The sequence below is a fragment of the Plectropomus leopardus genome, chromosome 4, assembly GCF_008729295.1.
Source record: "Plectropomus leopardus isolate mb chromosome 4, YSFRI_Pleo_2.0, whole genome shotgun sequence".
Lineage (NCBI taxonomy): Eukaryota > Metazoa > Chordata > Actinopteri > Perciformes > Serranidae > Plectropomus > Plectropomus leopardus.
The window spans coordinates 33,747,381-33,773,910 of record NC_056466.1 but is presented as its reverse complement, the minus strand read 5'-3'; the positions used below and the strand labels follow the sequence as shown (position 1 = coordinate 33,773,910).

At 38.8% G+C, this 26,530-nt stretch overlaps 1 protein-coding gene across 1 annotated transcript; it reads left to right on the top strand.

Moving 5' to 3' along the window:
• Nucleotides 1-17,256: 17,256 nt before the first annotated feature.
• Nucleotides 17,257-20,665, top strand: si:dkey-192k22.2. The gene is made up of 3 exons (XM_042485074.1): nt 17,257-17,560; nt 18,150-18,446; nt 20,283-20,665. Exons 1-3 carry the CDS (start codon nt 17,473-17,475, stop codon nt 20,663-20,665), a joined length of 768 nt encoding a protein of 255 aa, XP_042341008.1. The 5' UTR covers nt 17,257-17,472.
• Nucleotides 20,666-26,530: the final 5,865 nt, after the last annotated feature.

Below are 26,530 nucleotides of genomic sequence, written 5' to 3'. Positions count from 1 at the left end.
TCCTGACAGCCCACCAGCAGATGGAGACATAACGTACAATACTTTTCAGTGTATGTAATATTTATTCATTGTGCAAAAACTAGTAAAAATATTTCAACATAGGGTTGATGTTTTGTATGTTCAATTTGTCAACAAAAAAATGGTTTGTGATATCGGCGAACATATATGCAGCTTTTTATTCTTATTAGGCATATTCTTATTCTTGAAATATATATGTAGACATGCAGCCTTCAAATATTGATCGGAGGCTACATGTGTAAAATATTCGTGGCTGAAGCTTCCTAGGTTTATCGCCACTGCCTCATACTAAGCATAAATTGCAGTAAATCTTAGACCAAACACAGTATCATCTAAAAGGGAGGATGCGAGGTATTGGTGAAAAGTAACTTGCACATCTACTTAAGTACTACAGAATTCCATTTATTTAAGGGCTTCAGTTTCTTCACATTGTAGATTCAGATTATTAATTCAACATACAAACAAGTGGACCTATACTATGCAGTTAATAAACAGTACAAAAAAACAATAATGCAATCAAATTAAGAATTATGTTTGTGGGTTTAGGGTATTAAATTAAAAAAAAAAAAAGTTGCATCTACCCAAAATAAACAATGGTATATTGCACCGCCCGTCTGGCACACCGAGATACACAAATCAAACACATCTGCGTCACCAACAGGTACGAGCCGTGAGTGGCTAACATGCTAAATCGCGCGTGCCTGCATTTCTGCGTCCACATGAACTTTTACCTTTAGTGAGGTGTGTGAGGACCTCCTGCTGTCCGGGACACCCCTACACACGGCTGTTTTTTGAGCTGAAAACGTTTTGAATTTGAAGAGTACAGTCGGAGAGGCCGAGTGGACTGCTAATATGATGCTTTGAGAATGAAGCAGCGGAGAAGTTGGCGCAGTCTGAGGAGGACTTCGGTGAGTACAAGCTAGTTGTTTGCGTAGCGTGTAAAAACTCTGCAAAAGCTCTTTTTTGCTTGTTGTTGTGGCTGTAGCTTATGTGGAGATTATTTGTACACTTCTCTGTTGTCTGCTTTGGTGACACGTAATTCTCCTGTTGAGCCTGTAACACGGGGTGGCCAAACTAGCCATCTCTTAGACGCCAATCGCGGCCCGCTGCCCGTTTTAAACTGCCCCACGGCCAGGTGTTAACAGTACACTAGAATATGGTTTAAACATTTTCTAATTTCACTGCGTGTACACTGCAAAGCCCAATTTAAACCATATAAATAACGGATGTAGCTACAGTGAAATCAGCTATTGTTTTTTTGCAATGCTCTTTTGAAGTCTTGAGTATTTCCGCTGTCGCCATCTTGGTTATTCGGAGTCAGAGGTGTTGGGGCAAGAGTCTGGGGCCCTGGAGGAGCGAGGGGTGAATGAGGCTCATATGCTCATATTGACCATATGAACACACCCCTGATGTGGTATTCTCCACTTTCTGAGTCAAAACTTTTCTGAGCGCATCAACTTAAGTAAAATAATTTGTGTACATCACTTCTCTTGATGTAAACACAAGTGTGTGAGTTACATTTAGAGGCAGCAACAGACCGTGGTGACACCTTGCAGACGACCTGTATCTTTGGGTCTGAATAAAATGTAAATGGGTGAATTTAAAAAAAAAATCCCCCATGCAGTTGTCAAGAATTAAGACCAAAACCATTTTTTGTACCAGGCTATAAAAATGTTTGTCTCTGCTGTAAAGTTGGGCATTTTAACATGAGGGTCTATTGGGACAGACTCTGTTTTGGAGCCAGCCTCAAGTGGCCATGTGATGAACTGCAGGACCCAAGGTTGCTGCTGGGTTTAAACACGATGTCGCTGTCATCTTTAACTTGCGTTTGCTTAGTTAGTTAGTTTATCATCATCATCCTCTTACAAGCCCTGCTATTGCACTAATTAATTTAAACATGAGACGTCGCCACTTCACCTACAATGATTGATTAGTAGTCGGTAAAAACATTTACCTCAGAAAACACTGACCTGATAAAACGGAAGAGGGAATACTCTTTTTTAAAATGTTTGCCCACCGATAAACTACTGTAATGTCAAACGTTAAACAGTTTGTATGTTGAGTAGGAATTTTGATAGAAAATGAATTTTCTACAGAAAATGGGCTTTCCTGGTCTCAATTGATTTCTTGCTGTGTGATTGAAAACTATTTCTTTCTTCTTATATTTCTTCTATATCTTCTATATATTTTATGTCCCCCTTGATCAAAAATTTAATTTATCTGGATTAGTTCTAGTAAAAGTAGGAAATAAAATGAAAAGATCTGGGTGCTTTCTCACAGTAGTCATCAAGGAAAACAAATTGAGGAACAAAATGACACACTTGAGGTAGCCTCTTTCAGTTTGCATATTTACCTGTATGGCTGTGGTCAACATTTTCGTCCAACAGAGTTTCGGTCTCATCTGAAAAATGCATGTGAAGACAACAGACACATAACATCAATGGCTGTTTTCTTTGAATTTGTTTAAGTGTGTATATGTCACGATATCCTACCTTGAGTGTCAACTTCTTGAATGGGGGAAAGTCCTGTCCATTAAGGAAAAAAAAGTTGTCAAAGGACTGAAACGTCACAGTGATCACATGATTTTCATCTCAAACCGTGTCAGTGCATTTCGGAACTGACCTGAATGAGCTCGGGGCCCATAGTACTGAAAGTTCATCCCTGTTGGACAATAGAAAATCATGCCAAAAAAGGAATGTAGACTTTGGGTTTGGGGTGTATTAGTGTGTAATTTACTAAAATCATTTACCTTTTGGAGGGATGATCTCTGTGCGCATCTGACCATCTAGTTTGAAAGATCATTAGAAACATACAGTATTACTCAGTTCATAAAGAGGTGTACTGAAACTGTCTTAATTTTGAGCAAAAGAATCATAATTCTGAAAATCGACAGACACAAAAGCACTAAGCCCATTGACCATTATGACCGTTATTCATTTCATAATTCTGAGTTGAAAATCTTCCTTGCCATGAATTGTCCAGAAGAAACAGCTATTACAATTCAAATTATTTTGAACTAGATATTGCAAAATTTCATATTGACTGTAAAATTGTTTACACATATTTTTAGAAATTGAAAAAATGAGGGAAAGGGATGTTCAGTGGCGTAGAAAGTTTAAGAAAAGTTAACAGGATGTACATTTAAATTTACCTTTCAACTGCTGGCCAGTGACGCTGTAACCAACTGAATGCACATTAGGTTTTTCTGGTGAAAATAAGAAATGTTTTCAGGTCAACTTCCAAATATCAAACCAATCCAGTGTTCATATGAGTGTGTGTGTGTCTTACTGCACAGGTGTCCCCTGTAGTAGATCTGTGCGAGCACTACAGTGACTATAGTCAGCATCACCACACACAGCAGAGCGAGCCAGAGCATCCTGAACATACACCGCCACTCATCTGGAGGACAGACAGGGATTCAGTCAGAGACACATTTAGGTCACAGAAAAGACACAGGCCTGCAACAGCCATTGCTTTCTTGATCAATTAATATGTCAACTATTTCTTCAATTAAAATGTATTTTTTTAGTCTATGCAATATCAGAATACTTAAATAAGCCCCTCAGTTATCCAGAGGCAAAGCTTGAATTCATCAGGTTATTATTTTTTGTTTGTTTTGTTTTTTCGCTCAGCCCATAGCTTAAAATATTTAATTAACAATAACATAAAATAGAGAAGAGAAGATCCTGATAAATTTGAGCAAGCATGTGTTTGGCATTGAAGCTGTAGTTGGTAACTGTCATATACCCTGACCGTAGTACATGATACAGGTGATCTGTAAAACGAAAAGTCTTGTACTTCTGTCATCTCTTGGTGCTCTAATGGCATTTTTTCAGCTGTAAAATGAGAACATTTGTGACCCGCCTAGCATGTTTAAAAACAGTTGAGCCAAAATGAAGCACCACCCACCAGCAGAGGCAAACTTTCTTATTCTACAGCTAAAGCTAAACAGTACACTAAAATATGTTTCTGAAAACATTTGAGGCGAGAAATGGCCATTGCAGTTACAAAATATAGATCAGCATTTGATCACTGCTGCCTAATTTGACAGTTCGACCACAGTTCAAGAGCAGTAACTGACGTGATTGTAGTGTTGCACGGTATACTGATACTAAAAAAGTATTGCGGTACCCAGCTGTTAAAAACAATACAGTACCACCTTTTATTAATACCCATACTTTATGAATGACAGTGTTTTAAAAAGAGCCGTGTTTCTCCGCTTGCTACAGTGAGGCTGTGTGTATGTGTGTGTGTGTGTGAGTGCGCGCTGTTCAGGCTCTGCTTTCACTCCCTGCAGGCGCAGGGTGTGTGTGGGTGTGTGCTGTTCCGAGCTGTGCTGGTTCTCCCAACATTGTGGGTGCCAAACATGTGTTTGGTGTCACGGTGAGATGCCACAGTAAGAGCGAGAGTCGTGGTTGCGCAAGTTTCAGATGCTTGTCTTGCTGACCGTGCACAACTTGTTGACAAAGCAGACGCTCGGAGCGAAAATAATATTTTTCGACCCCACAAACAGCAAAAAGCACATGTGTAAAAGATCAAAGCATCCAAAGCATCCAAAGCATCTCAGCGACGGACACATTTGACTTGATTAATGAATTCAAAGAGCCACAGGTTGGTTACCAAATGTGATAAATAACATGATTACATGCTCCCATACGTACACACAGAGCGGAGACCTCCGTTCATAAGGAGGCGATTGTATAGTTTGTGTTGAGTCTACTTTAGTGCACCGCTGTAGTGTGCAGGCTGATAATCCTGGGTTTGAGCTTTTAGAGCCTGATCACGAAGTGACAGACTTACGCTTACTGTCATTTGTGTGTATTGTTTTTATAGGCTATCAAACTGAATTATTGAAATATTGAAACTAACATTAGCATCATTTGTATATCTCCACCCCACAAGGTACACAAACACATGCCAGCAAAATGTGCAACAACCCAGTTGAGGCAGCCTTACCTTCCAGCTGTGTTTGAAATCAACACAAAGTGTGAAAAATACTTTAAAAAAAAACAGGGCAGTAGCTGAGTTAATCTTTTTTGATCAGGTGTCCATAATTCATTCAATAAATCCCCTCAGTAATTACATTATTGCACCCTCTTGCTAGCAGTTTAAATAGAGCACTTTGCTGACTTTGCAAGACAAGAAAAAACTGATGGCTTACTGCCAGATTTCACTTAAAAGTTATTTTATACAGTAATACTGTTAATAAATTAATAATGAAACAGCTCAAATGTAGTATACCTGTAGTATACCTATCCTCTGCCATCCCCCTTTACAGCCCTTTATTTCTGTCCTGTCAGGGCTCTCATCTTAAATATTATTAGGGCTGCACCTAATGATTATTCTTTATCAATAATTTTTTGATTAATCGATTAGTCAATCGATTTTTTTTATTGCTCTAACTGTTTTTTTTAATTAATCAATTAATGTAACAACAAATTTACCAAAAATAACATTTTAAAACGCTGCAGGGCATTATTCCCCAACAAAAATAGCCCAGTCTTAACTGGTAATCTGTGTTTTACAGTCTGATATAAAGTCTCTCCAAAATAAAATTAATGCAAGAGCTTGTTCCTCTCAAGTAAAAGGAATGTAGTGCAATCTACATTTAGCAATCCAACAGCAAAATAAATAAAACAATGTAAAATTCAAGTCACTATTAGGAGGAGTAACAAAACAGTTACTCTTTGTTACAGTAACAAACCTCAAATCCAGTAGTCGAACAAAACATTTTACAGTAAAATTAATGCAATTTGAATAACACTATAACTTTTCTAACAGAAATAATTATAACTAGTCCATTCTTTCTGCATCAAAATAGACCAGCCTTAACTGGGCCTTAAGGCATACTGCTGCCTGCTGATATGAGTGCTGTATTTTCATATTTCTAAGCGCATATTCCACTCATTTATGAAGTTATACAAGCTCCTGCACAGCTGACTTCCCTGTCCTGTAAATGTTTCACAATAAAATGCATTGTATTAGCAACTGATGGCATTCTGTCCACAGAGAAACAGTCAGATAGTTTTTGTTTTTAAAATGGAAGTAGGGAATTTGAGGTAAAACAAACATCTTTGTATTTCCTCATCTCTGTGACAGAGAGACTTTAAACTGCAATATAAAGTGGTATAGATTCAACAAACGCAAGCGTCACACATAAAAAAGTGGCGAGCCACCGTTTCTCTAGATGTGCTGCAGCTAACACACAGCTCAGACGCGCCTGACAAGCGCTGCTCAGGCAGGCAGTGTGCACGCTCTAACTTGATAACAAGAGCGCCGAAACAAAAACAACACGATGGACGTTGCTCACGCTCCCATGGCGCACACTGTGTGAAATGGTGCGACGCGTCGACGCACATTACGTGAATCCACGTATTCACGTAATCAATTACGTTGATCAGTCGATTACATCGACGAGTCGCCCAAGCCCTATATATTATTTCATTACTTTTCCTGCTATTAGGTTTTTGCCTCGGTATTGTTTCAGTATCGGTATCGAGATATTTTGGGCAGGTATCGTTTTGAAGTCAGAATTTTGGTATCGTGACAACACTAGTGAGCACAATGTTGACATGCTCTCACCTTTTCAGGTGAACTTGCTAGCAAACAGTTACTTATTTACACATCCAGCAGTTAAAACACAAAATTAGCATTCATCTGGAGTTGTGTTTTTGTCCACCTGGTGAATGTAAGTCCAATTTTTACTCTGTTTTAGTTCTACTTTTGGGAAATATAGAGCTCTTTATCTGCCACTTTTTATAGCCGCTCTGTGTTTTTCTGTGACTTGTACATTTCTGTCATATTAAATGAAATGCTAATGCTGATGCCTAAATAATCAAAAGAGATCAAACCAAGAAAGCTGGAAATATCTTTCTTGTATAGTGCAATTTAATTTTTACATCACTTTTGTAGTGAGTCTTAAAACCTATTTAAACATTTGTGATAACTGGCTTTGAAGTTGCATACGTATTTTGCGTTTTGGCTTCAAATTCAATGCCAATATGCACAACAGGTCCAGAAAAAGCTGGAAGTGGTACATGCAAAGACATAGGTTTATTTCAACACTGAGGGGTGAGGAGGATACAACCGAGAGGTCAGGTCCTCTGAAGTTTGTTTAACAATTAATTTCCTTAATTTTGGTGAATTATTTCACAATAATTTATGGTGGAAAGGTCTTCAATTATGTACAATCCAAACTAGTAAAATATCAACGCTTTGTTATTGGCCCTTAGCATCAGATAATGATGCTCTGAGGCATCCTTTAGCAGCAGTATGAGAAGCACCAGGCAGCAACACTTTTATAAAGCTCCAAGCAACTGATGTAGTATAAAGAGCAAGAAAGTTGCCATATGGTGGGTTTAAGGGGTTTGGATTGGTTAAACAAACTCTGGACTTTTACCTGGAAGATCGCCACTATAAAAATAAATTGTGTTATTTTAATAACAACATAGTATGCTGATATGTTAGCATGCTACACTAATGATGTATGTCACATGACGTTACAATACGTTGGTAACCTTTTAAAGCTGAACCACGATGTTTTTTTCTAAACCTAACTCTGTCCTTTTGTTACCTAAACCTATAGAAATATACCTAAAGTTAGCATTTTCTGAGTTTATTTTAACAGCAAACGGTGTGCATTTAGTAAGTGGAAACTACTTTTTCTGTGAAGATGAAAGCTAATCTTGAAAAAGACACAAGGCATGTAACAAGCATAAATTGACAAGCTGTCCCTGTGTGTCAAAAACCGATGCCACAGTTTGACGTGTAGTCACTGATCAAGCATCAGTATTTAAAAGTTGGTGGTGAGAATGTGTTGGTATGTAAAGGAGAAAACAAAATGCGTGCAGCAGAGGAAAATTCTAAATATAATGGAATATAGTGCAGCAAGGCTCTCAGAAATTCTGTATTGCTTTAAGATATTTATTCTCCTCGATCATCTTTTCTAATTTATTTATGTTATTTGTTTTGAGTGAACATACACATGGGTGGGATTTACTCTTACTTACTTTACTCTTTTGTGCCTTTTATTTGGGAAAATATCCTTTCTAAACATACATGTGGCAACTATGTCAAAGATAAATTCATTCATTTTAATTCATCTATAACCCCCCAGACTTTCATAGCTGATGCGTTTGAGCAAGATTCCTGCTCATGTTCAAAACTTTTTGCACACAGTAGGCTAGATTTCCCCTACCAATATCTGCATGTGTAACCAAATCAACATGTAGGTGCATATGCAGTTGGAAATTTGAAATTTTGAGGACCCCGAAGGAGAGACTAAATGAACATAGTAAACCAACAACACAAGCTGTCACAGCATCAAACTGTGGGCGCTCAAAGAAAGATCAAGGACGGCATTCTCATCCCACCTGAGACCATCTTTGAACAGAGACTGTGTCCGAACTTAACCCCATATACAACCATATCACCAGAGGTGAGATGAGGTTAAAGATCAGAAGCTCTGAGAGCTATTACGTTGCTTTTTGAGCTTGCATTAGTTAGTTATATAATGCTGGTAAGAATGAACCTCAGCGCTCATACACAAACTTGATTATATCTGGGTTCTTAGCAGTCTACAACCACACTAGCAATCAGTAGATTTATCTTCTGGAGACCATGAATGTCAGAAAAAATTTCAATGTAAATGCCTCTAACTGTTTTTGAGAAATTTTAGTATGTACCAAAGTAGTTAACCCACCAAACAATACTGCCATTCCCGCTTGGCTAAAACGTTGCCAGAGGTGAGACAGCCTGCTTTCTCCTGAGGTGTTAGACAAAGAGATGAGAGGCAAAGATGAAAGTTTGACACAGTTAATGTATGAAGATGTAAGCAGAAGGGGATCTGGAGTGATATTTTCCTTGTCTCATTAGCATGCTGAATTTCCATTCAGCTTTGTGACTGATGCAAAATCTAAAATGCAATGTGAGCTGAACAAGTTTAGATTGCATTATATGACTTCATTACATCCCAGAGGGGAAACTAGTTTGCTCGCCCATGCAGTGTCACAAATAACAAAAGAAAAACAAGACAGACAGGTCACAGCAGACAGCGTGTACCAGAGTAACAAAATAACTAACACACAAACTAATGTGTTTTGAAAGGGGACTTCTGTGTGGTTCTGGAAACTCCTAGCCACTAAAATTTTAGAAATGTATTCACTCCAATCTATAATTTAAAGTTGGGCATCCTAGAAATGTGGAGTAGAAAAAAAGTCCAAATTTGAAAATGCACCCTCTTCCTGCAGCTCTCTCTTCTCAGTCCTAAGCCCCTCCCACCAGATAACCACAGGCATACGCACGATTTACACAGTATCCCAGTGTTTCCAGTACACTGATTTATTAAGTCTTCTTGGAGTCTCCGGTACTATTATTAATCTCTCTTTGTTTCCTCAACCACAAATGAGGGTCTTATCCCTGTTGTCAACCTCTGGGCCATTCTCTAGAGGTGCCTCTTCCTTTTTCTGGGGTTGCTTTGCAGTCTAAGCAGTTGTTGCCAACGCAAGAATAGCAACTTTCTCTGCAGGAATCTACGCCATTGAATTGGACTTTCACTGAAGGAACTTACATGTTCATCTGCATATGTAGAACAGCCAATAGGGACACCCTCTTTCTGAAACGACCTGTGATTGCAGAAAGTCTCTTCTAATGGGGTAGATTTTCTAAAGCCTGAAAACAGATTCAAGAGGGAGGAAGTGCAGGAGTCTATTTTCTCTCAGTCCACTTGAACATCAATATGCTCAAAGTTTATGATGGGATTTTTGACCGATGACCCCAAAATGAAACCGCCTGCCCCAGCTTTAATAAGTAAAAGACTGACCACACGTGATGAAAATGGGACCAGAAAATATGCCATAAAAGAAAACCTCAGTTGCAAAACAACATATGAAAGGAAGGAAACCTAAAGAATTATATTTGATCTCTAATTATATCTCAGAAAACAAACAAGCATCACACCTCATTGAAGATTTCACAACTGGGCCAAAAAGAGCCTCTAACTCTTCCTGTAGAGCATCTTCTGGCTACAAAAACAAACAAAAATGCAGTTAAAGCCAACAATGACTTTGGATCACACAAAGAACAAACTGCATTAAAAATCAAAACAAACCTGCTTCACCTCTTTTCTCTCAACACAAATGATGCAAAGGATGAAAGAGAATTTCAAATCACTGCAGCTATTGATGCTTTAGCCTATATAAGAACATCTCTGTGTCCATATAAAGCAGATCCAGGGATTAAATTCAGACATCTCATCGAGGACCCGATGAGAAGGATCAAATATATAACATCTAATGCCTGAAATACAACCATAACCCGCGCTGAGCCTGCGGAGCGTAGCCTGTTGTTGAATATCCTCTCGTCTACCTAAATCCCTAATCTCATCATGCTGTTACACTCAGTCTCTACACTCTCTACATCAGATTCTGCAGTAATGCAGAGCTCCAGAAATAGCCCACATACAGTATCTCTCAGGTGATTTCAGTCTGAGGTGACGCCGACTGCAGACTGTCAGCGTGTCTGACTGGATTTATGCTTAATGTTCAAAATATTCAGCAAATTACTGGGTCTTGAAGAAAAGTTAAGTGCTGAGAAGGACACCTGACTTCTGTCTCTCTTACACACACACACACACACACACACACACACACACACACACACACTTTCAGCCAGTCAGCATTTGTACGCCACTGTTGTGTACATCGTTAGAGCTTCTGACTGCAGTTTTAAAAGTGATAGATGTAAACTGTTACCTCTGTGTGACAGAGCACTACAGAACAGGCTATTACTGAGCAAATCACTTGTTTGATTAAGTCAAATGATTAAATGGTCTGAAGGTATGCCAAAAGTGGAAAATTGCTATAAACAAGGCTGAAGATGTGCCAGTGATCTCTGGAGGTGGCAGAGTTCATTACAGCCTATAAAAGTATTGGACCCAGTTAACAACATAATGACAATTTTGGAGTCATTCTAGCAGAGCGGCTAAAAATGTAAAGTTTCTCCTGACGTTGTGCCAGAGTAAAGGTCATTTGGTCAAATCAAAATATTTAACCTGTGAGTTTAAATTTAATGCTACAGATTTTAATATTTCTTGTATACAATGAAAAATGTAGGCAGACAGTAGCACTAGAGGAAAAGCCATTACCAAAACATTAGGATTCATCACCAGAGGGACGATATCTACAGAAAATTTAAAGGAGTAGCTAATTAGGAGCATCATGGAAATAAGTGTATTTAAGTGTATTTATCTCTTCTTCCCTGATGGTCTGAACAAGTTACTAAATTTTTCGCTGGTTGCTGTTTTAGAAATAAAGTCAAGAAGAGGACAAGACAGTCTGCAGAGTCGCTAAATCTAGAAAGAAAATAGTGAGAAAGTCATCAAGTTGGCTCTGATGCTAAGCTAATCGTCTGGCTCCAATGGAAAGTGCAGAAATAAAAGTGCCACCAATTTTTCATCTCGACTCTTTGCAAGAAAGTAAATAATTGCAGGAAAATCTGGCAATTAGTTTGGTGATAGCTTAATTAGGACCAAGGTGTTATTCAAGGGGAAACTTTGCCCCTGAGGGAAGATCAACTACTTTATCCCTCTCTGACTGGTCTGGCAGACTCCAACTGACATCTCCATGCTTGGTTCATCCTGCTGGAAAAGCAATAAAATAGGGGTTGTTACATGCTGAAACCAGAGCGTTTGAACACCTGGCTTTTCTCTTAGGGCCCGACTCTCTGCAGGCATCTTCAGTCGGGTCTCAAATTTACATCTTTCTAATCCATCTGCTCGCGCTTCCACTCGGTCAACCTCATTTATGATTTGTTAGATGTGTCAGAGTGTCAGATTGAAAGTTCGGCTCATGCTGTGCGAGACTAAAAGTAGGTTTTATTTTCCTGGCTGTGCTGGTCCGTCAGTGAACACAGCAGAATCACAGCAGTTTACTAATCACACACACCGAGAGTAAAGAAGAGTGAGTCCATACCTGTGGCTTTTGAAGCAGGTTTCAAGGAGGCTCGAGGATCCTGGAGGGGTTTCCATCTGGTCCCCTGAAAAATGTGGAACACTTCAATTTCACTCCACTAGAGCCAATAAAGACTGATTTGATCAGGCATTTCACCCTCCTCTGTTATCTTCCAACTCTCAGCTTCCATCTGTGTGGAGCTGTGACATAAAAGCTCTTTATAAAGAAGGATAAAAACTCTGTTTTTCTATCTTTTTGATATATTTTGCTGAAGGGTTTCATCAACCGTCCAAAAATGTAGATAAAGTCATACTGATTAGCAGGTCACATTAATTTCTCCAGAATTGGAGGGAGACATACAAAACCTTTTTCAGATGGGAATCCGAGGTCTAACCACTGCGGTGTCTTTATATGGTATGATTGCATGAAACAATGAGCACATTTATAAGCACACTAATATTCCAGTCTTAATCCGAATATGACAATTAGGGCTGCAACTAACGATTATTTTGATATTCGATTAAGCGGTCGCTTAATTTTTCAGTTAATCAATGAATTGGATTTAAAAAAATAAAAACAGAAATAATAATCAAATGAGCATTTTTTTCTCCCATCACTTCGTTCAAAAACAGATTATCACTGATAGTGCTAAAAGTGCATAAACAGGCAGTTGCTTTAACATCCCTAAGCTATCAAAATAATTTTAAATTATAAATAACTACAAAATCAAATATGAAACAATTCAAAATCTAAATGCTAAAGCCTTTACAACATACCGTTTCGTTTCCTTACTTTAAAACTGAACATATGTCGTTTTTTGTCGAGATTTACCCGTCGTTAAGCTCTCCTCCTCCTCACTTTCGCTTTCATTTTAGATTCTGCATTATAACCGTCGTGTGTCACTTTTGCATATTTTGCAGCTAACACAATTCCTTGTTTTGCATAACGTGAACTGCTCCCAAACTTTTGAAGTTTTCGTACGAAACGTTCTCTGTGCTGCAGCCATGCCTCTTCAAAACACCGGCTTCTCCCATCTGCATGCGACGTAAACAGTCCTGTGACACAGCGAGAGATGTAATAATCGTGCGACACAACAAACTCCTAATGTTATTCGTTGCCAACACATTTGATAATCGATTATAATCAATTTTGTCAATTCGTTGTTGCAGCTCTAATGACAATATTTCAAGTATGATTCATGTAAATCGCAAATTGGATAATGCAATTGAGGCCTTAATCGGAATGTAGCGTTTTGAGATTAAGATGTGGGATATGCCGGTATTGTTTGGGTTTTAAGAGCATTCTTTGGACACGTATGCAGCAGATTCAGAATATGTCCTTCAACTGGGGTTTTTACTGCAGTTTGTGAGACATGGTGTCTTTTTTCTTTATGGTCAGCTCTGTACAATGTCAGGCATACATTGTACACAAACCAGTTAGCTAACAGTTTATAAGGCTGGGGTAGAGATGCATGCCTTAAAGAAGAGCGATAACACATCTACTTTTCAACATTAAGGATTTGAATATTAAAAGATTTTTGGATATGTGCAAATACCTGACCAACCTTTTCATGCAGATGGCTTAAGGAATAAAATAGAGTTTGTGTCCGCAAAGTCGAACAAGTCCACTATCGGTAGAAAAAAATCCTGACATAAGCAACCGCCATTCTACTTTTCCTTTTTTGAGGTGATGAATGTGTTACGGCAGTGGTTCCCAACTGGTGGATCACGGTCCAAAAGTGGGATGCAGCTTTATTCTGAATGGACAGCAAGTGACTCGTGAACACGTCAAGTTTGTAAAAAAAAAAAAAAACAACAACACACTTTATATTCAAGTACGGTGAATTTCCAGCACAGAGCTTTTATTTTTAAGCATCTAAACCGGAATAATAGTGGAATATGCATTTTCATTAGCATATGTTTGGCATTTGTCAAAATAGTTGCAGATAAATATTCTAACAACTGAATCGATTTACCATTTCAACCAAGTTGTAGATCAAAATTCCTTTACTCTGGAATGCAGAAATGCAGAATGCTTGACAAAGGTGCCCCATTTAAACCTTAGTAAATATAAATATAAATTATTTTTTAAATCATGTGAAGGTGTATCAACTGTCCACTTTTTTCCACACTTTTTCTTTCTCTAATTATTTCAAACTATTTGAAAAATACACTTACAAATTTTTTTGGCTTGAATGCATGGTCAGAAATACTATAAACAGCTTCCACTGAACTTTAGTAAGAGGGAGGTAATGTATTGCTCAAGGAAACTTCAGCATTGTAGACACTGACAGAAGTAACTCTGCGTATGCACATGCACGCACATGCACGCACGCAACAAACCATCTAATGCATATGCCCAAACTCTGTCAACAATCACAGGTAGTATGGTGGTAAATACATTTCGGTCTTGCACTTAAAGTATTTGGAAATGCTTTAAGTGTCAAGCAGCTCTGACTGAACATAAAAGGACAGAAAGTGATTTTTCTTTTTTACTTTTGGCTGCTTCCATCCCGTTCTAAGCTGCAGACTGAGCCCTGAGAGAGACAAGCCGCTGTGGAGTGGAGATAAGGCTGCACCTGCCAGCCAACCTCATCACTGGGTTTGTGTGTTTGAGAATGCGTGTGTTTATCTGAGACTGTGTGTATATGTGTGTATTTGTGTTGCTGTCCCAGGTCTGCCAAGATAAGTGGCTCTCAGGAACCCAACCGAAAAATCTGGGCTACACTCAACACCCAACAGAAATGGAGTCAAACAGTACAAAGGAAAAAAAGACATATTTCTTCAGGAGAGTGAAATGAAAAAAGATCAATAGAAAGGTAATTTCATCTACAGCAGCAACAGAAACACCTATCAGCTCTCTGCTGTGTGGCAAAGTTAATTAAAGGAGCGGCAGCTGGCCTCAGGTCTGTGGAAAGCCATTTCTGCAACTGCAAAAAAAGCACTACTAATTCATTATTATCTCATATACTTTATAATGATGACTTTGGATCTTATAATTATGAGATGTGATATCTGTGATTTAGTAGTTAGTCATGATAATCCTTCTTACAATCATGACATTATTGTGTGAAACAAACTCATAATTTTGAGAAATGTATGAGAAATGTTCTCATCATTATGTGTCTTAATGATACTTATTTCATTCATTCACTGTCCATAACCGCTCGAGAATCAAGCCCACCCCCGCTCCTCGCAAGGGTCGCAGGGGGGCTGGAGCAAATCCCTGCTGTCATCGGGCGGAAGGAAGGGTACACCCTGGACAGGTCGCCAGACTATCGCAGACTTATTTCATCATTATGACAAATAATCTTTTAATTATGACCTTATTATAAATTTTAAAATACTATAATTATGAGATACAATATCATAATTATGGGAAACTGACTTATCTCATAAAGGTGAGCAAAATCAAACTTTGTGAGAAAACCTCAACGTTATGAGAAACCTTCTCACAACTTACCTAAAATTATAATGTAATATTTTATAATTATTACGTAGTATCTCATATTTGTATCTCTATCTCGAATTAAGAGAAATGTCAACATTCTGAGATGTCATCTGTCATGAGCATCAGCTTTTTTTCTACCCTCCCTCTGGTTTTTGAGTGCCACCTTGCCCCTTGGAACGCCATCACAGATGTGATGAGGGTTGCCAGAAACTCAGAATAACCTGGTCTCCTCCTGTGATTTCTGGGTTATAAGCATCCCTTTGCAGTTGTCAGGACATTGGCGATTTGGTCAGAGATTAAGTTTCATGCTATCAATCGATCAAATAAGTTATTAAATTAAAAAAGGACACTGCTTTATTACTAGACAACAGGCAGTGCTCTGTAGGCGTTTGCAACCCATGCTTCTCATCTACCAGTCTGCACTGATATTTGACATAGACTGTATAAATAATGGACTTGGCTAACATGATGTCACCCATTGGTTTGTGGACTGGCATTCTAAAGCCTTGAGACTGGCATTTCAGCCTTTGCCATCTTGTTTTTTTGGAGCCATGAGCGACCATATTTGGAAAAAAGGTTGGCACTGTGGAGGAGTGGATCTGACTCACAAACTGCAGCGACCATTGGCGATGACTCACAGACAGGCTGTTGCTCAAGCAGCCCCACCCTTAATTTAGCGTTACAATGAATTAAAATTAGCAAAAGAGACCAAAACCATTTTTTATACCAGACTGTAAGGTTTTTTTCCTGCAATAAAGTTTAAAATTTTAACATGGAGGTTTTTGCAGATTTACTCGCTCTTGGAGCCAGCCTCAAGCGTCATATGTCACCACAGGGTAGATGTGACTTGGAAATATGTTTAAATGCTGGACTGTTATGCAGAAATCAACAATAACTATGTAATGTTAGCCATAACACAGTCAACAACATTACCTAATGTAATGTGATGGTTGATATAATTTTTCAGTTTTTATTAATGAAGGAAATACATTTGTGGTATTTTCATTGTTAATTGTACAACAATCTTGCTGATGATTACTCATAACATTTGGTTTGAAGCGTGCCTCTGAAAACATGTTTGGAGGGCCATGTAGCCCTAACCCTCTGTTTCAATAATACTTATTTATACTTATTTATTGATACTCTTGCACTATAAAATTTGTACTTTTTTTTAGAGTCTAGTGTCCACTTCATTGCTGTTTTTACCAGGACTCAGTTTTACTTAGTTTTGTTCCCTTTCATGAACCTCATGTTTTGGAATGACAATAAACCCTCTAGAATCTTTAAGAATGGGAACATCCTTCTCCTAGATGTGAACGTGGAAAATCGAGGGGGAAGGGCTAAGGGGTGTGTTGAGATTGAGCCTAAGTCATCACTCTTAGTCACAATTACACAATATTAACTCAAAATTATGAGATAATATGTCAGAACTATGAAAAAAAACACATAATGGTGGTACCTGGCTGCAGTAAAGGAGTGTTTCTCTCCACTTTTTAACATCAGCAACTGAAACTGTAAGTACAATCGACAACAGATGATTCTGGACTGCCTTGTTTTTTCAAGTACAGGTATAAAGATACATCTCTTTGTTTCTTCCCCTGTTCTACACAAAGAGAAATAAACCAAAAACGGATCTCTCTTTATGGATAAACAGCCCACAAATACAAAACATGATCAGTCATCTATCTATCAGTCTATCATCCACACCTGACACAACACACACAGCACACACACATTTCTACTTACATTCTCCTGATGGGAACTTTTTGTTGTATCTACAGCTCTCCATTTCTCACTCTTTCTGAGAAAAAGACAGGAAGTGTAATAGGAAGTGAAGTATTGTGTACATGTGTCTTGTTGCGTTGCCGCCTGCCAGCGCAAGAATTATGAGCAATATATATTAGAGCTCTCAGACTCTGCCAAAAGCTGCTCTGTTGTTGGGTGTTGAATGAATGTGCTTGTTTAAAACTCAAGAAAGGAAGCAGAAACCACGAGCCACAAGTCATGAAGAGCCACGTGAAAAAAAAGGATGAAAGTGTGATCTGATGGTGCAACCATGACGAGAGTAGCCCTCGCTAAACTCCTCATTCTCGTGATCCTCGCATTTATCATCTGCCTCCCAGAATTCTTCACATTATACAAAGGTGGGTCGTCCAAAACATCGGGTGGAGGCTTATCCACTTTTTAAAAATAACATGCTTCACTGTCGTTTCGCAACCAGTTCTTCCATAAAAAGAACTATTTGTTATGTCTCAATTTTCCTAGATTAGTTCAAACCTTATATCAAATGTCTACCTTTAAAAAAGGAGTAAACTTTTTTTTGTTTAGTCATTTTGTCCTGTTTCTTCCTGCATGTAGACTCAGTCTGATTCAAGCTCTTTTTTCTTTCTCACTCCTAAATATAGCTCCGTACAACGCTAGATGACTGACAGCTGCTTTGAAAATGTTTCCATGTTGTGTTGCCTTGAAAGGCCTGTTTCTCTTATTGAGAGCAGCTTGCTTTAGCCTTTGTACTTGTGCACGTGTTTGCCTTCAATGGCTTTGCTTTCTGTCTGTGCCCTTCCTGTCTCTTTGTGTGTCAGATAAAAACTGGAGGCAATAGCTTCCATTTTGAGATCTTGCTCTGATTTCTGACTTGAGAGCACTTTGCGGGGTTTTTTTCCCCGCTCTTAGCCTGCTCCCTCCGAGAAATCGTTCAGAATTTTCTGTTGTTCACTCTCTTTCTCCTTGCAGTGTTAAAAGTGAACTTCCTCTGCCTTCCCTACCGACCCTGTGAGCGAGGGAATCAGATGAAGAAGGGGGGAAATGGGAAGCTTGGGGATGCTGAAATTAGGAGAAAGGATATGTGTGTCCCTTTACAGACCTCAAAAGGTGATAAGTGGGAGCAGGACTGCACTCAAGAGCATCAACGCAACACAACAGATCATGAGTCAGACTCCAGGAGAGCAGATGAAGACCCAGCAAAGAGCTGGTTCATGTGTGAGACAGATATGGACATGGCAGAATTACACAGCAACATCTCATCTTCAGGTATTACAAAGTTTTTAAGATGAAATTTTGTTGCTTTTAGCCATGCAGCTATGGGGATGTTATCCATCACTTCAGTCTACACTGAAATAGCTCAACAACTACTGAATGGATTGCTACGATATTTTATAAAGACATTTGTGGTTCCACAACTGGTTTTCATTCCCAGGTTTTCAAATACTGATGGTTTACCATGTCCCATGGCGTCTGATATCGACAGACAGGGTTATGTGACTTCTGTTTAGGAAACAAAGCTATTTGGCTATGTTTAGAACAAGACCATGTTTTGGGTTAGAATAAGTATCTTTTTCACAAAAGTACAGGTCAGTGACATCAGTGGGTAACTACCCTACATAAATTGCATGTTATGTTTAAACAATATTTGCTTTCGTTTTCGTTCGGGACGCAAACTGTGGCCTCCTGGGTTAAAGTCCTTTGGTTGTTTGACGCATCCATATCCACACCTCCCCATGCAGATTTTCTTGCTCTTGATACTACGTCCAATGCTTTTATAGTAATGTTGCAGATGGGTTTTTACTGTAGTTAGTTGAAAGCCTGGCATTACAGGGTGCTTTTTGATGTCAGTATCACAAGCCAAGGGGTGTGACAATGAGTCTGTATTTGACAACCTGGGAATGAGAATGAGCTGGGTTCCAAGAGGATGAATCCTACGTCTACATTTCTACATAAGGTACATAAAGTAGATAAGGGCTTTCATTATTTGAAGAAGTAATGGGCAAAGCAGTTCTCAATTAAAAAGATGTGTTCATTGGTTCATTCAATGATTTCTTAATCATTTAGTGCTTGACCAGAGATTGGACTGTGTGCAATCCCACTGATTGGACTGAACATGGATGAAATTCCAGTTCTGCTACTACTGAACCGAGAACAGAGAATTTAGTTTGAGATGGCCATTGCTAATTAAAAGCTGAAGTCCTAGCCTTTTATGTACAGCATACATATTTTTTGACACCTGATCATTAAATGAAATATCTGATTATACTTTCGAGACTTCAAGACATAAGAGGGAGAGGGGTGAGCCTGAGCGACTCAATGACTTTCAGGCCTCACATTCACTGTGTACTATGTGGTGTGATCAAACTTAAAATGCAGTCTCTCACAATGAGTCCATGCACGTTCACTAGCAACTGACTGAGAGCTCAGGTGAACTGAGAAATGAAGGAATTTTTTTCAGGAAGTGATTCAGTTGAGTTTGTTTGCCCAAAACATTTGCTCTTTTGAAAGAAATGTCCCCAAAAGACACAACACTAATTTGGAGTAAGAGGTTGGTAAATACAGCAGGCTACAGCTGTTAATTGCTTTTTAATGTGTCAGATGCATTTACTGAACATTTCATATATTACGCTGCTGAATCTCACTTTAGAGTTGTATAGCTACAGGTTGTGAACATTAATGAGGCTGTCTATAAAAAAAACTTTAGTGTTTGTTTCTCAGCACACAAAGGGTGATTAGACATCTTTGGGGTGTAATTATTTTGGGCTGAATTATTTCAAATGCTAAACGATAAACCTAATAATGTTCCATAAGTAGATTTGAGATTTTAATTTTTAGGAAATATTACAGAGCCTCATGCAGTATTGCTAATTAGCTAATTTTAGCATGCTAAGTTTAGGAACATAGTGAGCATTTAACCTAATGAATATCAAAATGTTTTAGCATGCTGACATTAGCATTAGCTCTAAGCACTGTTAAAGACTCCTAAAACCTTTGAGATGATCAAAAGAACTGGTAATTACGCTAATTTATGCTCAAGGCTGCACTTGCTAGCTTTCTGAGCTTCAACATCACACACACATTCATCTTTCTGTCCCTTCACAGCTGCAGAAGTGCATCTGGAGGTGTCAGTGGAGCTTCAACTCAGAGATGAAGAGACCCTGAATCTCACCTTGTACGGCCGCAATAATCAAAGCTTCTTACACCTCCACCCACCTGAGGAGGGGGAGGAAGAGGAGGATAAGAAAGATGATGAAGGACAGAGGACCGCATTTTACTGCTGTCTCCCTGTTCCGCCCACCTCGGAGTCAGCCAATCAAAGCCGCTGTCTCCTTTGGCTCGCCAATCAAACAGTTTTGACTGCAACAGCGAAGGAAAAGCTGCCATGGAAACGGACACAGAAAGGTCGGTGTCAGGATGAGAGAGCTCTTTGTTCCCCGCACGGTCACTGTGGCTTTACTCGAAGATTGGAGAGAGGAGAGGAATGAAATTGGCCAATCAGTTTTCATTTTAGGTTAAATTGATTCAATCTCATTCAAACCCGTCTTCTCTCTCTGTCCACAGTGGAGTCATTTTTTTCAATAGAGCAAATTTACCTCCATTCTTCTTCTCTCAACTCCAATCTCAGCTCTGTGACTTTGTTTCCTCCCCTCTCTCTGTGTGCTGTATGATCTGAGAGTTACAGTACATCTTAATCTGCTGTATCCCCAAAGCTGTATTGATTCTGGCTTGCTCTCTTTCTATTCGTCTCTCAAACACTCCCCCAAGCTTAAAGCTACTCATATTTTCCAGTGTGTGTGCTGAAAGCTGGATATCCATCTCACGTAAATTTTTCCACCAAACTTTCCACACTCTCCCCTTCTGTTACTTTTCTATTTGTTGCTGTATCCTCTGCTGTTATTTCTGCATTTTCATCTCATTTCATTTCTGTCTGACATGTCTTTCACTGAATATATTTGTTTTCTCTGTTTATGTTCTCCTCTCTCTTGCTATCAAAGTTCATCAGTAAGGCTGTTGAGTACAAGGCAACAAGAGAAAGCAGATAGGAAGATTTCTGGGATTTATTGATAAATTCAGCTTACGGGCATGCACTGGTTTCAGGGTTAAGGGTTCAGGTTGCAGGTTCAAGGTTCAGTTGGCTGGAAAGCAGGGCACCGAGCAACACTGCCAATCTGGCAACTGACTGGAGAAAAAAAGGGTGCTGGTATATGTACTGACAGCGTTACAGAAAATGCTTCTACATTTCCTGATATGAACACACATCAGCCTCTGTCTCTCTTAATAATGGCCTGCCAATCAGGTTGGAGTATCTGCGGGACTAAACTAGCTCTTTGAGACAGTTAATGAATCACCCAGTTTCTGCAATTAAAAACTGCAATGATTAATCTATTAATCAATTAATTGTCAACTATTGAATTTATCATCAACTTAAACTAATTTGATAGTCAACTAATCGGTTGGAGAAATTAAAAAAAGAAAATCAAATTCTTGATTCCAGCTTTTTAAAGGTCCATTGTGTAGGCTTTAAGGAGACATGTCTGTAAAAATGTAATATTAGATAACAAGTATAAGTTTCTTCAGTGTTTAATCCCCTGAAAATAAGAATCCTGTTTTTGTTAACTTGGAGTGAGCTGTTTATATCTACATGGGAAGCGGCCCCTCATCTATGGCACTGTTGTCACAATATCAAAATTCTGACTTCGATACGATACCTGGCCAAAATATTTCGATACCAACACTGAAACAATACCACAACAAAAACCTAAAACACAGGAAAAGTGATGAAACTTTAAACTTGCACACTGTCCCTTAAATACTTCGTTTTTTTTCTGGTTTCTCACTTTATCAACTTACGGCAGAATATGCTTGGTTTATAGATTTACTTATCTGTTAAAAGCTTACACTAACCAAAAAGTGGACAAATGGACTGCGGTTATGGTATTCAACAAATCCTGAAACAATTTAATGCCTCTTCCTTAATTAGACATCTGTGGCTATTGAATATATAGTACCTGACATTTTCAAGGTTATGAGACTCAGTTCTTCAGACAGGTGAAGTTTAGTCGAGACGCAGCGCCATGGGGAAGTGGATGTGGCTAGATGGAGGCCAAGAAGATAAAATGACCAAAAATAAACGCAACTGAGGGAGCTGTTGTGACAACACCCTTATCTTTGTATCCCTATTTTTAGCTATGAATTTGTAGTTCTTTGCACATCTGATGATGAGGCGCTTTTTTAGTGCTAAAACTATTATTGATGATGATTAACTGATTAAAAGACCCACTCACAATTAATCAAGAACAGTCTTAAACAACAATCAATAATCAACAATAAATATTTAAATCAATAATAAAAGTAACTTATCAATCTTTAAAGCTATAGTTGGTTACTTTTATGACAATAACTTTTAGTTATATTTGCTAAAACTGACACTATGTACACACAGTAGTACATGAGACAAACAGTCTGTGAAAAAGTCATGTCCCTCCTCTTTGTAGTGCTTTTGATGGCATTTGCTAGACTTTACCACGGCTGATGGAAAACAGCCAATCAGAGCTGAGGTGCCTCTAACACAGCTGTCAATCAGGTAGTGTTGTCAGGATACCAAAATTCTGACTTAGATATGATACCTGCCCAAAATATCTCGATACCGATACTGAAACGATACCACAAACAGCAGGAAAAGTAATGAAATACTATACAGTATAAGATGACAGTCCTGACAATACAGAAATGAAGGGCTTTAAAAGGGGACAGCGGAAGATAGGTATGTACACTACACTTGAGCTGTTTTATTATAAATGTATTAACATTAATTTGTATAAATTAACTTTTAAGTGAAATCTGGCAGTAAGCCATCAGTTTTTTCTTGTCTTGCAAAGTCAACAAAGTGCTCTATTTAAACTGCTAGAAAGAGGGTGCAATAATGTAATTACTGAGGGGATTTATTGAATGAATTATGGACACCCGATCAAAAAAGATTAACTCAGCTACTGCTGTTTAAAATTTTTAAAATATTTTTCACACTTTGTGTTGATTTCAAACACAGCTGGAAGGTAAGGCTGCCTCAACTGGGTTGTTGCACATTTTGCTGGCATGTGTTTGTGTACCTTGTGGGGTGGAGATATACAAATGATGCTAATGTTAGTTTCAATATTTCAATAATTCAGTTTGATAGCCTATAAAAACAATACACACAAATGACAGTAAGCGTAAGTCTGTCACTTCGTGATCAGGCTCTAAAAGCTCAAACCCAGGATTATCAGCCTGCACACTACAGCGGTGCACTAAAGTAGACTCAACACAAACTATACAATCGCCTCCTTATGAACGGAGGTCTCCGCTCTGTGTGTACGTATGGGAGCATGTAATCATGTTATTTATCACATTTGGTAACCAACCTGTGGCTCTTTGAATTCATTAATCAAGTCAAATGTGTCCGTCGCTGAGATGCTTTGGATGCTTTGGATGCTTTGATCTTTTACACATGTGCTTTTTGCTGTTTGTGGGGTCGAAAAATATTATTTTCGCTCCGAGCGTCTGCTTTGTCAACAAGTTGTGCACGGTCAGCAAGACAAGCATCTGAAACTTGCGCAACCACGACTCTCGCTCTTACTGTGGCATCTCACCGTGACACCAAACACATGTTTGGCACCCACAATGTTGGGAGAACCAGCACAGCTCGGAACAGCACACACCCACACACACCCTGCGCCTGCAGGGAGTGAAAGCAGAGCCTGAACAGCACGCACTCACTCACACACACACACACACACACACACACACACACACACACACACACACACACACACACACACACACACACACACACACACACACACACACACAGCCTCACTATAGCAAGCGGAGAAACACGGCTCTTTTTAAAACGCTGTCATTCATAAAGTATGGGTATTAATAAAAGGTGGTATTGTATTGTTTTTAACAGCTGGGTACCGTGATACTTTTCAAGTATGCTACCACACTAGTGCTCACTATCTTTCTGCTGCCCCCAAATGACCAAAAAATTCAGTTATGGCAGGTTTCATTCTCTCCTTTGTCACACTTTTCTGATAAAAATATGCATGTTTACATAAAGCGAATGGTATACTCATTAATGTTGTATTGACTGTGTTTAAAATGATGGCAAACAGGCTAAGGGAGAGACAAACAGTGAGGAAACACAAGCTAAGAGTAGTGAGCATGTCTTTCCATTAAAAACAAGTAAAAGGAGGAGGAGGAGGTGGAGGGAGAGCCTGGTGATTAAGTGCTGTGTCAGCAGTAAGGCGTCATCTGGCTCTCCAGAGACGAAGCCACTGTGAAGCTTTATGACTCTTTATGGAGAAATGACGATGTTTCACAAAGAGATTATCGTTATGAGCGAACCTTTAAAGGTGATAAAGGTTTCCAGACTCATCCTCCTTGTGGCTCTAATAATTCTGTCTGTCCATCTCCCTGCCTGTCTGTCTGAATCACTGTGCTTTATATTAGCCGTATGTGCTCTGAATACAGTATGTCCTCGACGCTTTGTCTCGTCCCCTCCTCACTGTTTTGTCGACCAAAGAAATACGGAGGGGCCTCTCCTGCTGTCTCTTTCAGAGTTTCAAGGTTTTAAGAGTCAGCCACATCTTTTGTGTGTGTGTGTGTGTGTGTGTGTGTGTGTGTGTGTGTGTGTGTGTGTGTGTGTGTGTGTGTGTGTGTGTGTGTGTGTGAATGCGAATGCGTTTGGAGAGCCAGTACTTCAAAAGAAACACTAAAGTGAGCTAAAGTGGGTTGAATTTACAGGAAGTGCAGAGCCATCATGGGGCTGCATCTCTTTTGTATCCCTTCATGTTTCACCTCCTCCCTCCCTCCCTGCTCTCCTCTGCTGTAACCTTTTCTGGGGAGAAAATGCCATGTCAATAAAAGCTTTTTAACATGAGGAAAAATCAATGTGCTCCGATTGCACCTTTTTTCAAGCCTGTCAGCTGAACAAATGAGCGGTTCAGCCTCTGCACGCAGGGTGGCTGCTGGGTAAAAAATACTGATCTCTAATGTACAATTTCAGTAGTTCTACAAACTTTATATTGAAATTGAAATGAAAGTCCAAAGTCTGTTGGAAGGTCTCAGAATCCTGTTTATATTGATATAACTTAACACAAGCACTTTACACTTTGAAGTGCTTTATTGGTTGCAACTCACACCATCAACTTTTATTGTCCTGAAAGGAAAAGCAGGCTTGCAAGCAGGGTTGCAATAAAACTGCATCATAAAAACAATAAAAACAGTAAAAACACACACATAAAAGCTCTATAAAATGCATGATAAATAGACACATTATATACCCATATCAGTTGGTAAGACCACACAATCAATCTCTCGTTTAAATTATCAGTCCAAAAGTCTTTGGAGTGATCCCGCAGGAGTGATAACAGTATTTCCTTTTTATTTCAGACTCAAGAAAGAAATTCAGCCTTTTGTATTCAGAGCACAAAGAAGTCAGAACCATTCAGTGCTGTTTGTTTTTCTCTATAGTCATCCAGAAGGCTTGCTTTTTGATTACTGATATTAGTAAAACAGTCCAACCAAGAAAATGTTGGCATTTTACATTTCTGCAAACCACAAATATGTTACATTTATGAGTTGTTTATGTATGTTAAAATGTTTTACACATAGTATATGAGCTGACTTTGCAGGATTTGGAATGGACACTGGATGTCTTGACTGTTAAAGACAGTCAAATTGCAGACAACTAAATTATTTTTTTAATAAGGCATTGCTTTGTTTACGGCAGCTTTTTAGCAACCACAGATGTTTGGGTTTTTTTTTAATCACTGGGGTTACACTGAGGGTAGTGCCTGGAAAGGGTTGATTTTTTTTTTCCAGAGACATTGCAGCATTTTGTCTTGTTTGTTTGATTTTTTTTTTTTTTTTTTTTTTGTACGAGAAATAACTGCATTTACAGCCAGGTGCATTCAAAATCCTGGTAGTATCCAAGAGACATATGTTTCTGGGCATGTTTTGTCTCTACCTTAGCCTTGCAAACTTTTGGCTAGTTTGTACACAATGCATAGAGCTGACCGTAAACTGGCAAGAGTGTGTCACAAACTGCAGTACAAAATCACAATTGAGATGCCTGAAACCTGAAACCAGAATAATATAAGCACATCCATATGTCTTAGACAGAAAAATGCTACATTTAGAGTAAGATCTAATTGTGAACACCCATAAGGAATATATTGTTCACATGACCTGCATCAAATTTGAAATATTTTTATATTCTGAATAATAATGGATATACAGAATATGTGCATGTAAATGTAGTCCCTGTTAGTGCATAAGGAGGGTAAAGATGATGTGCGGCACTCTCTGAG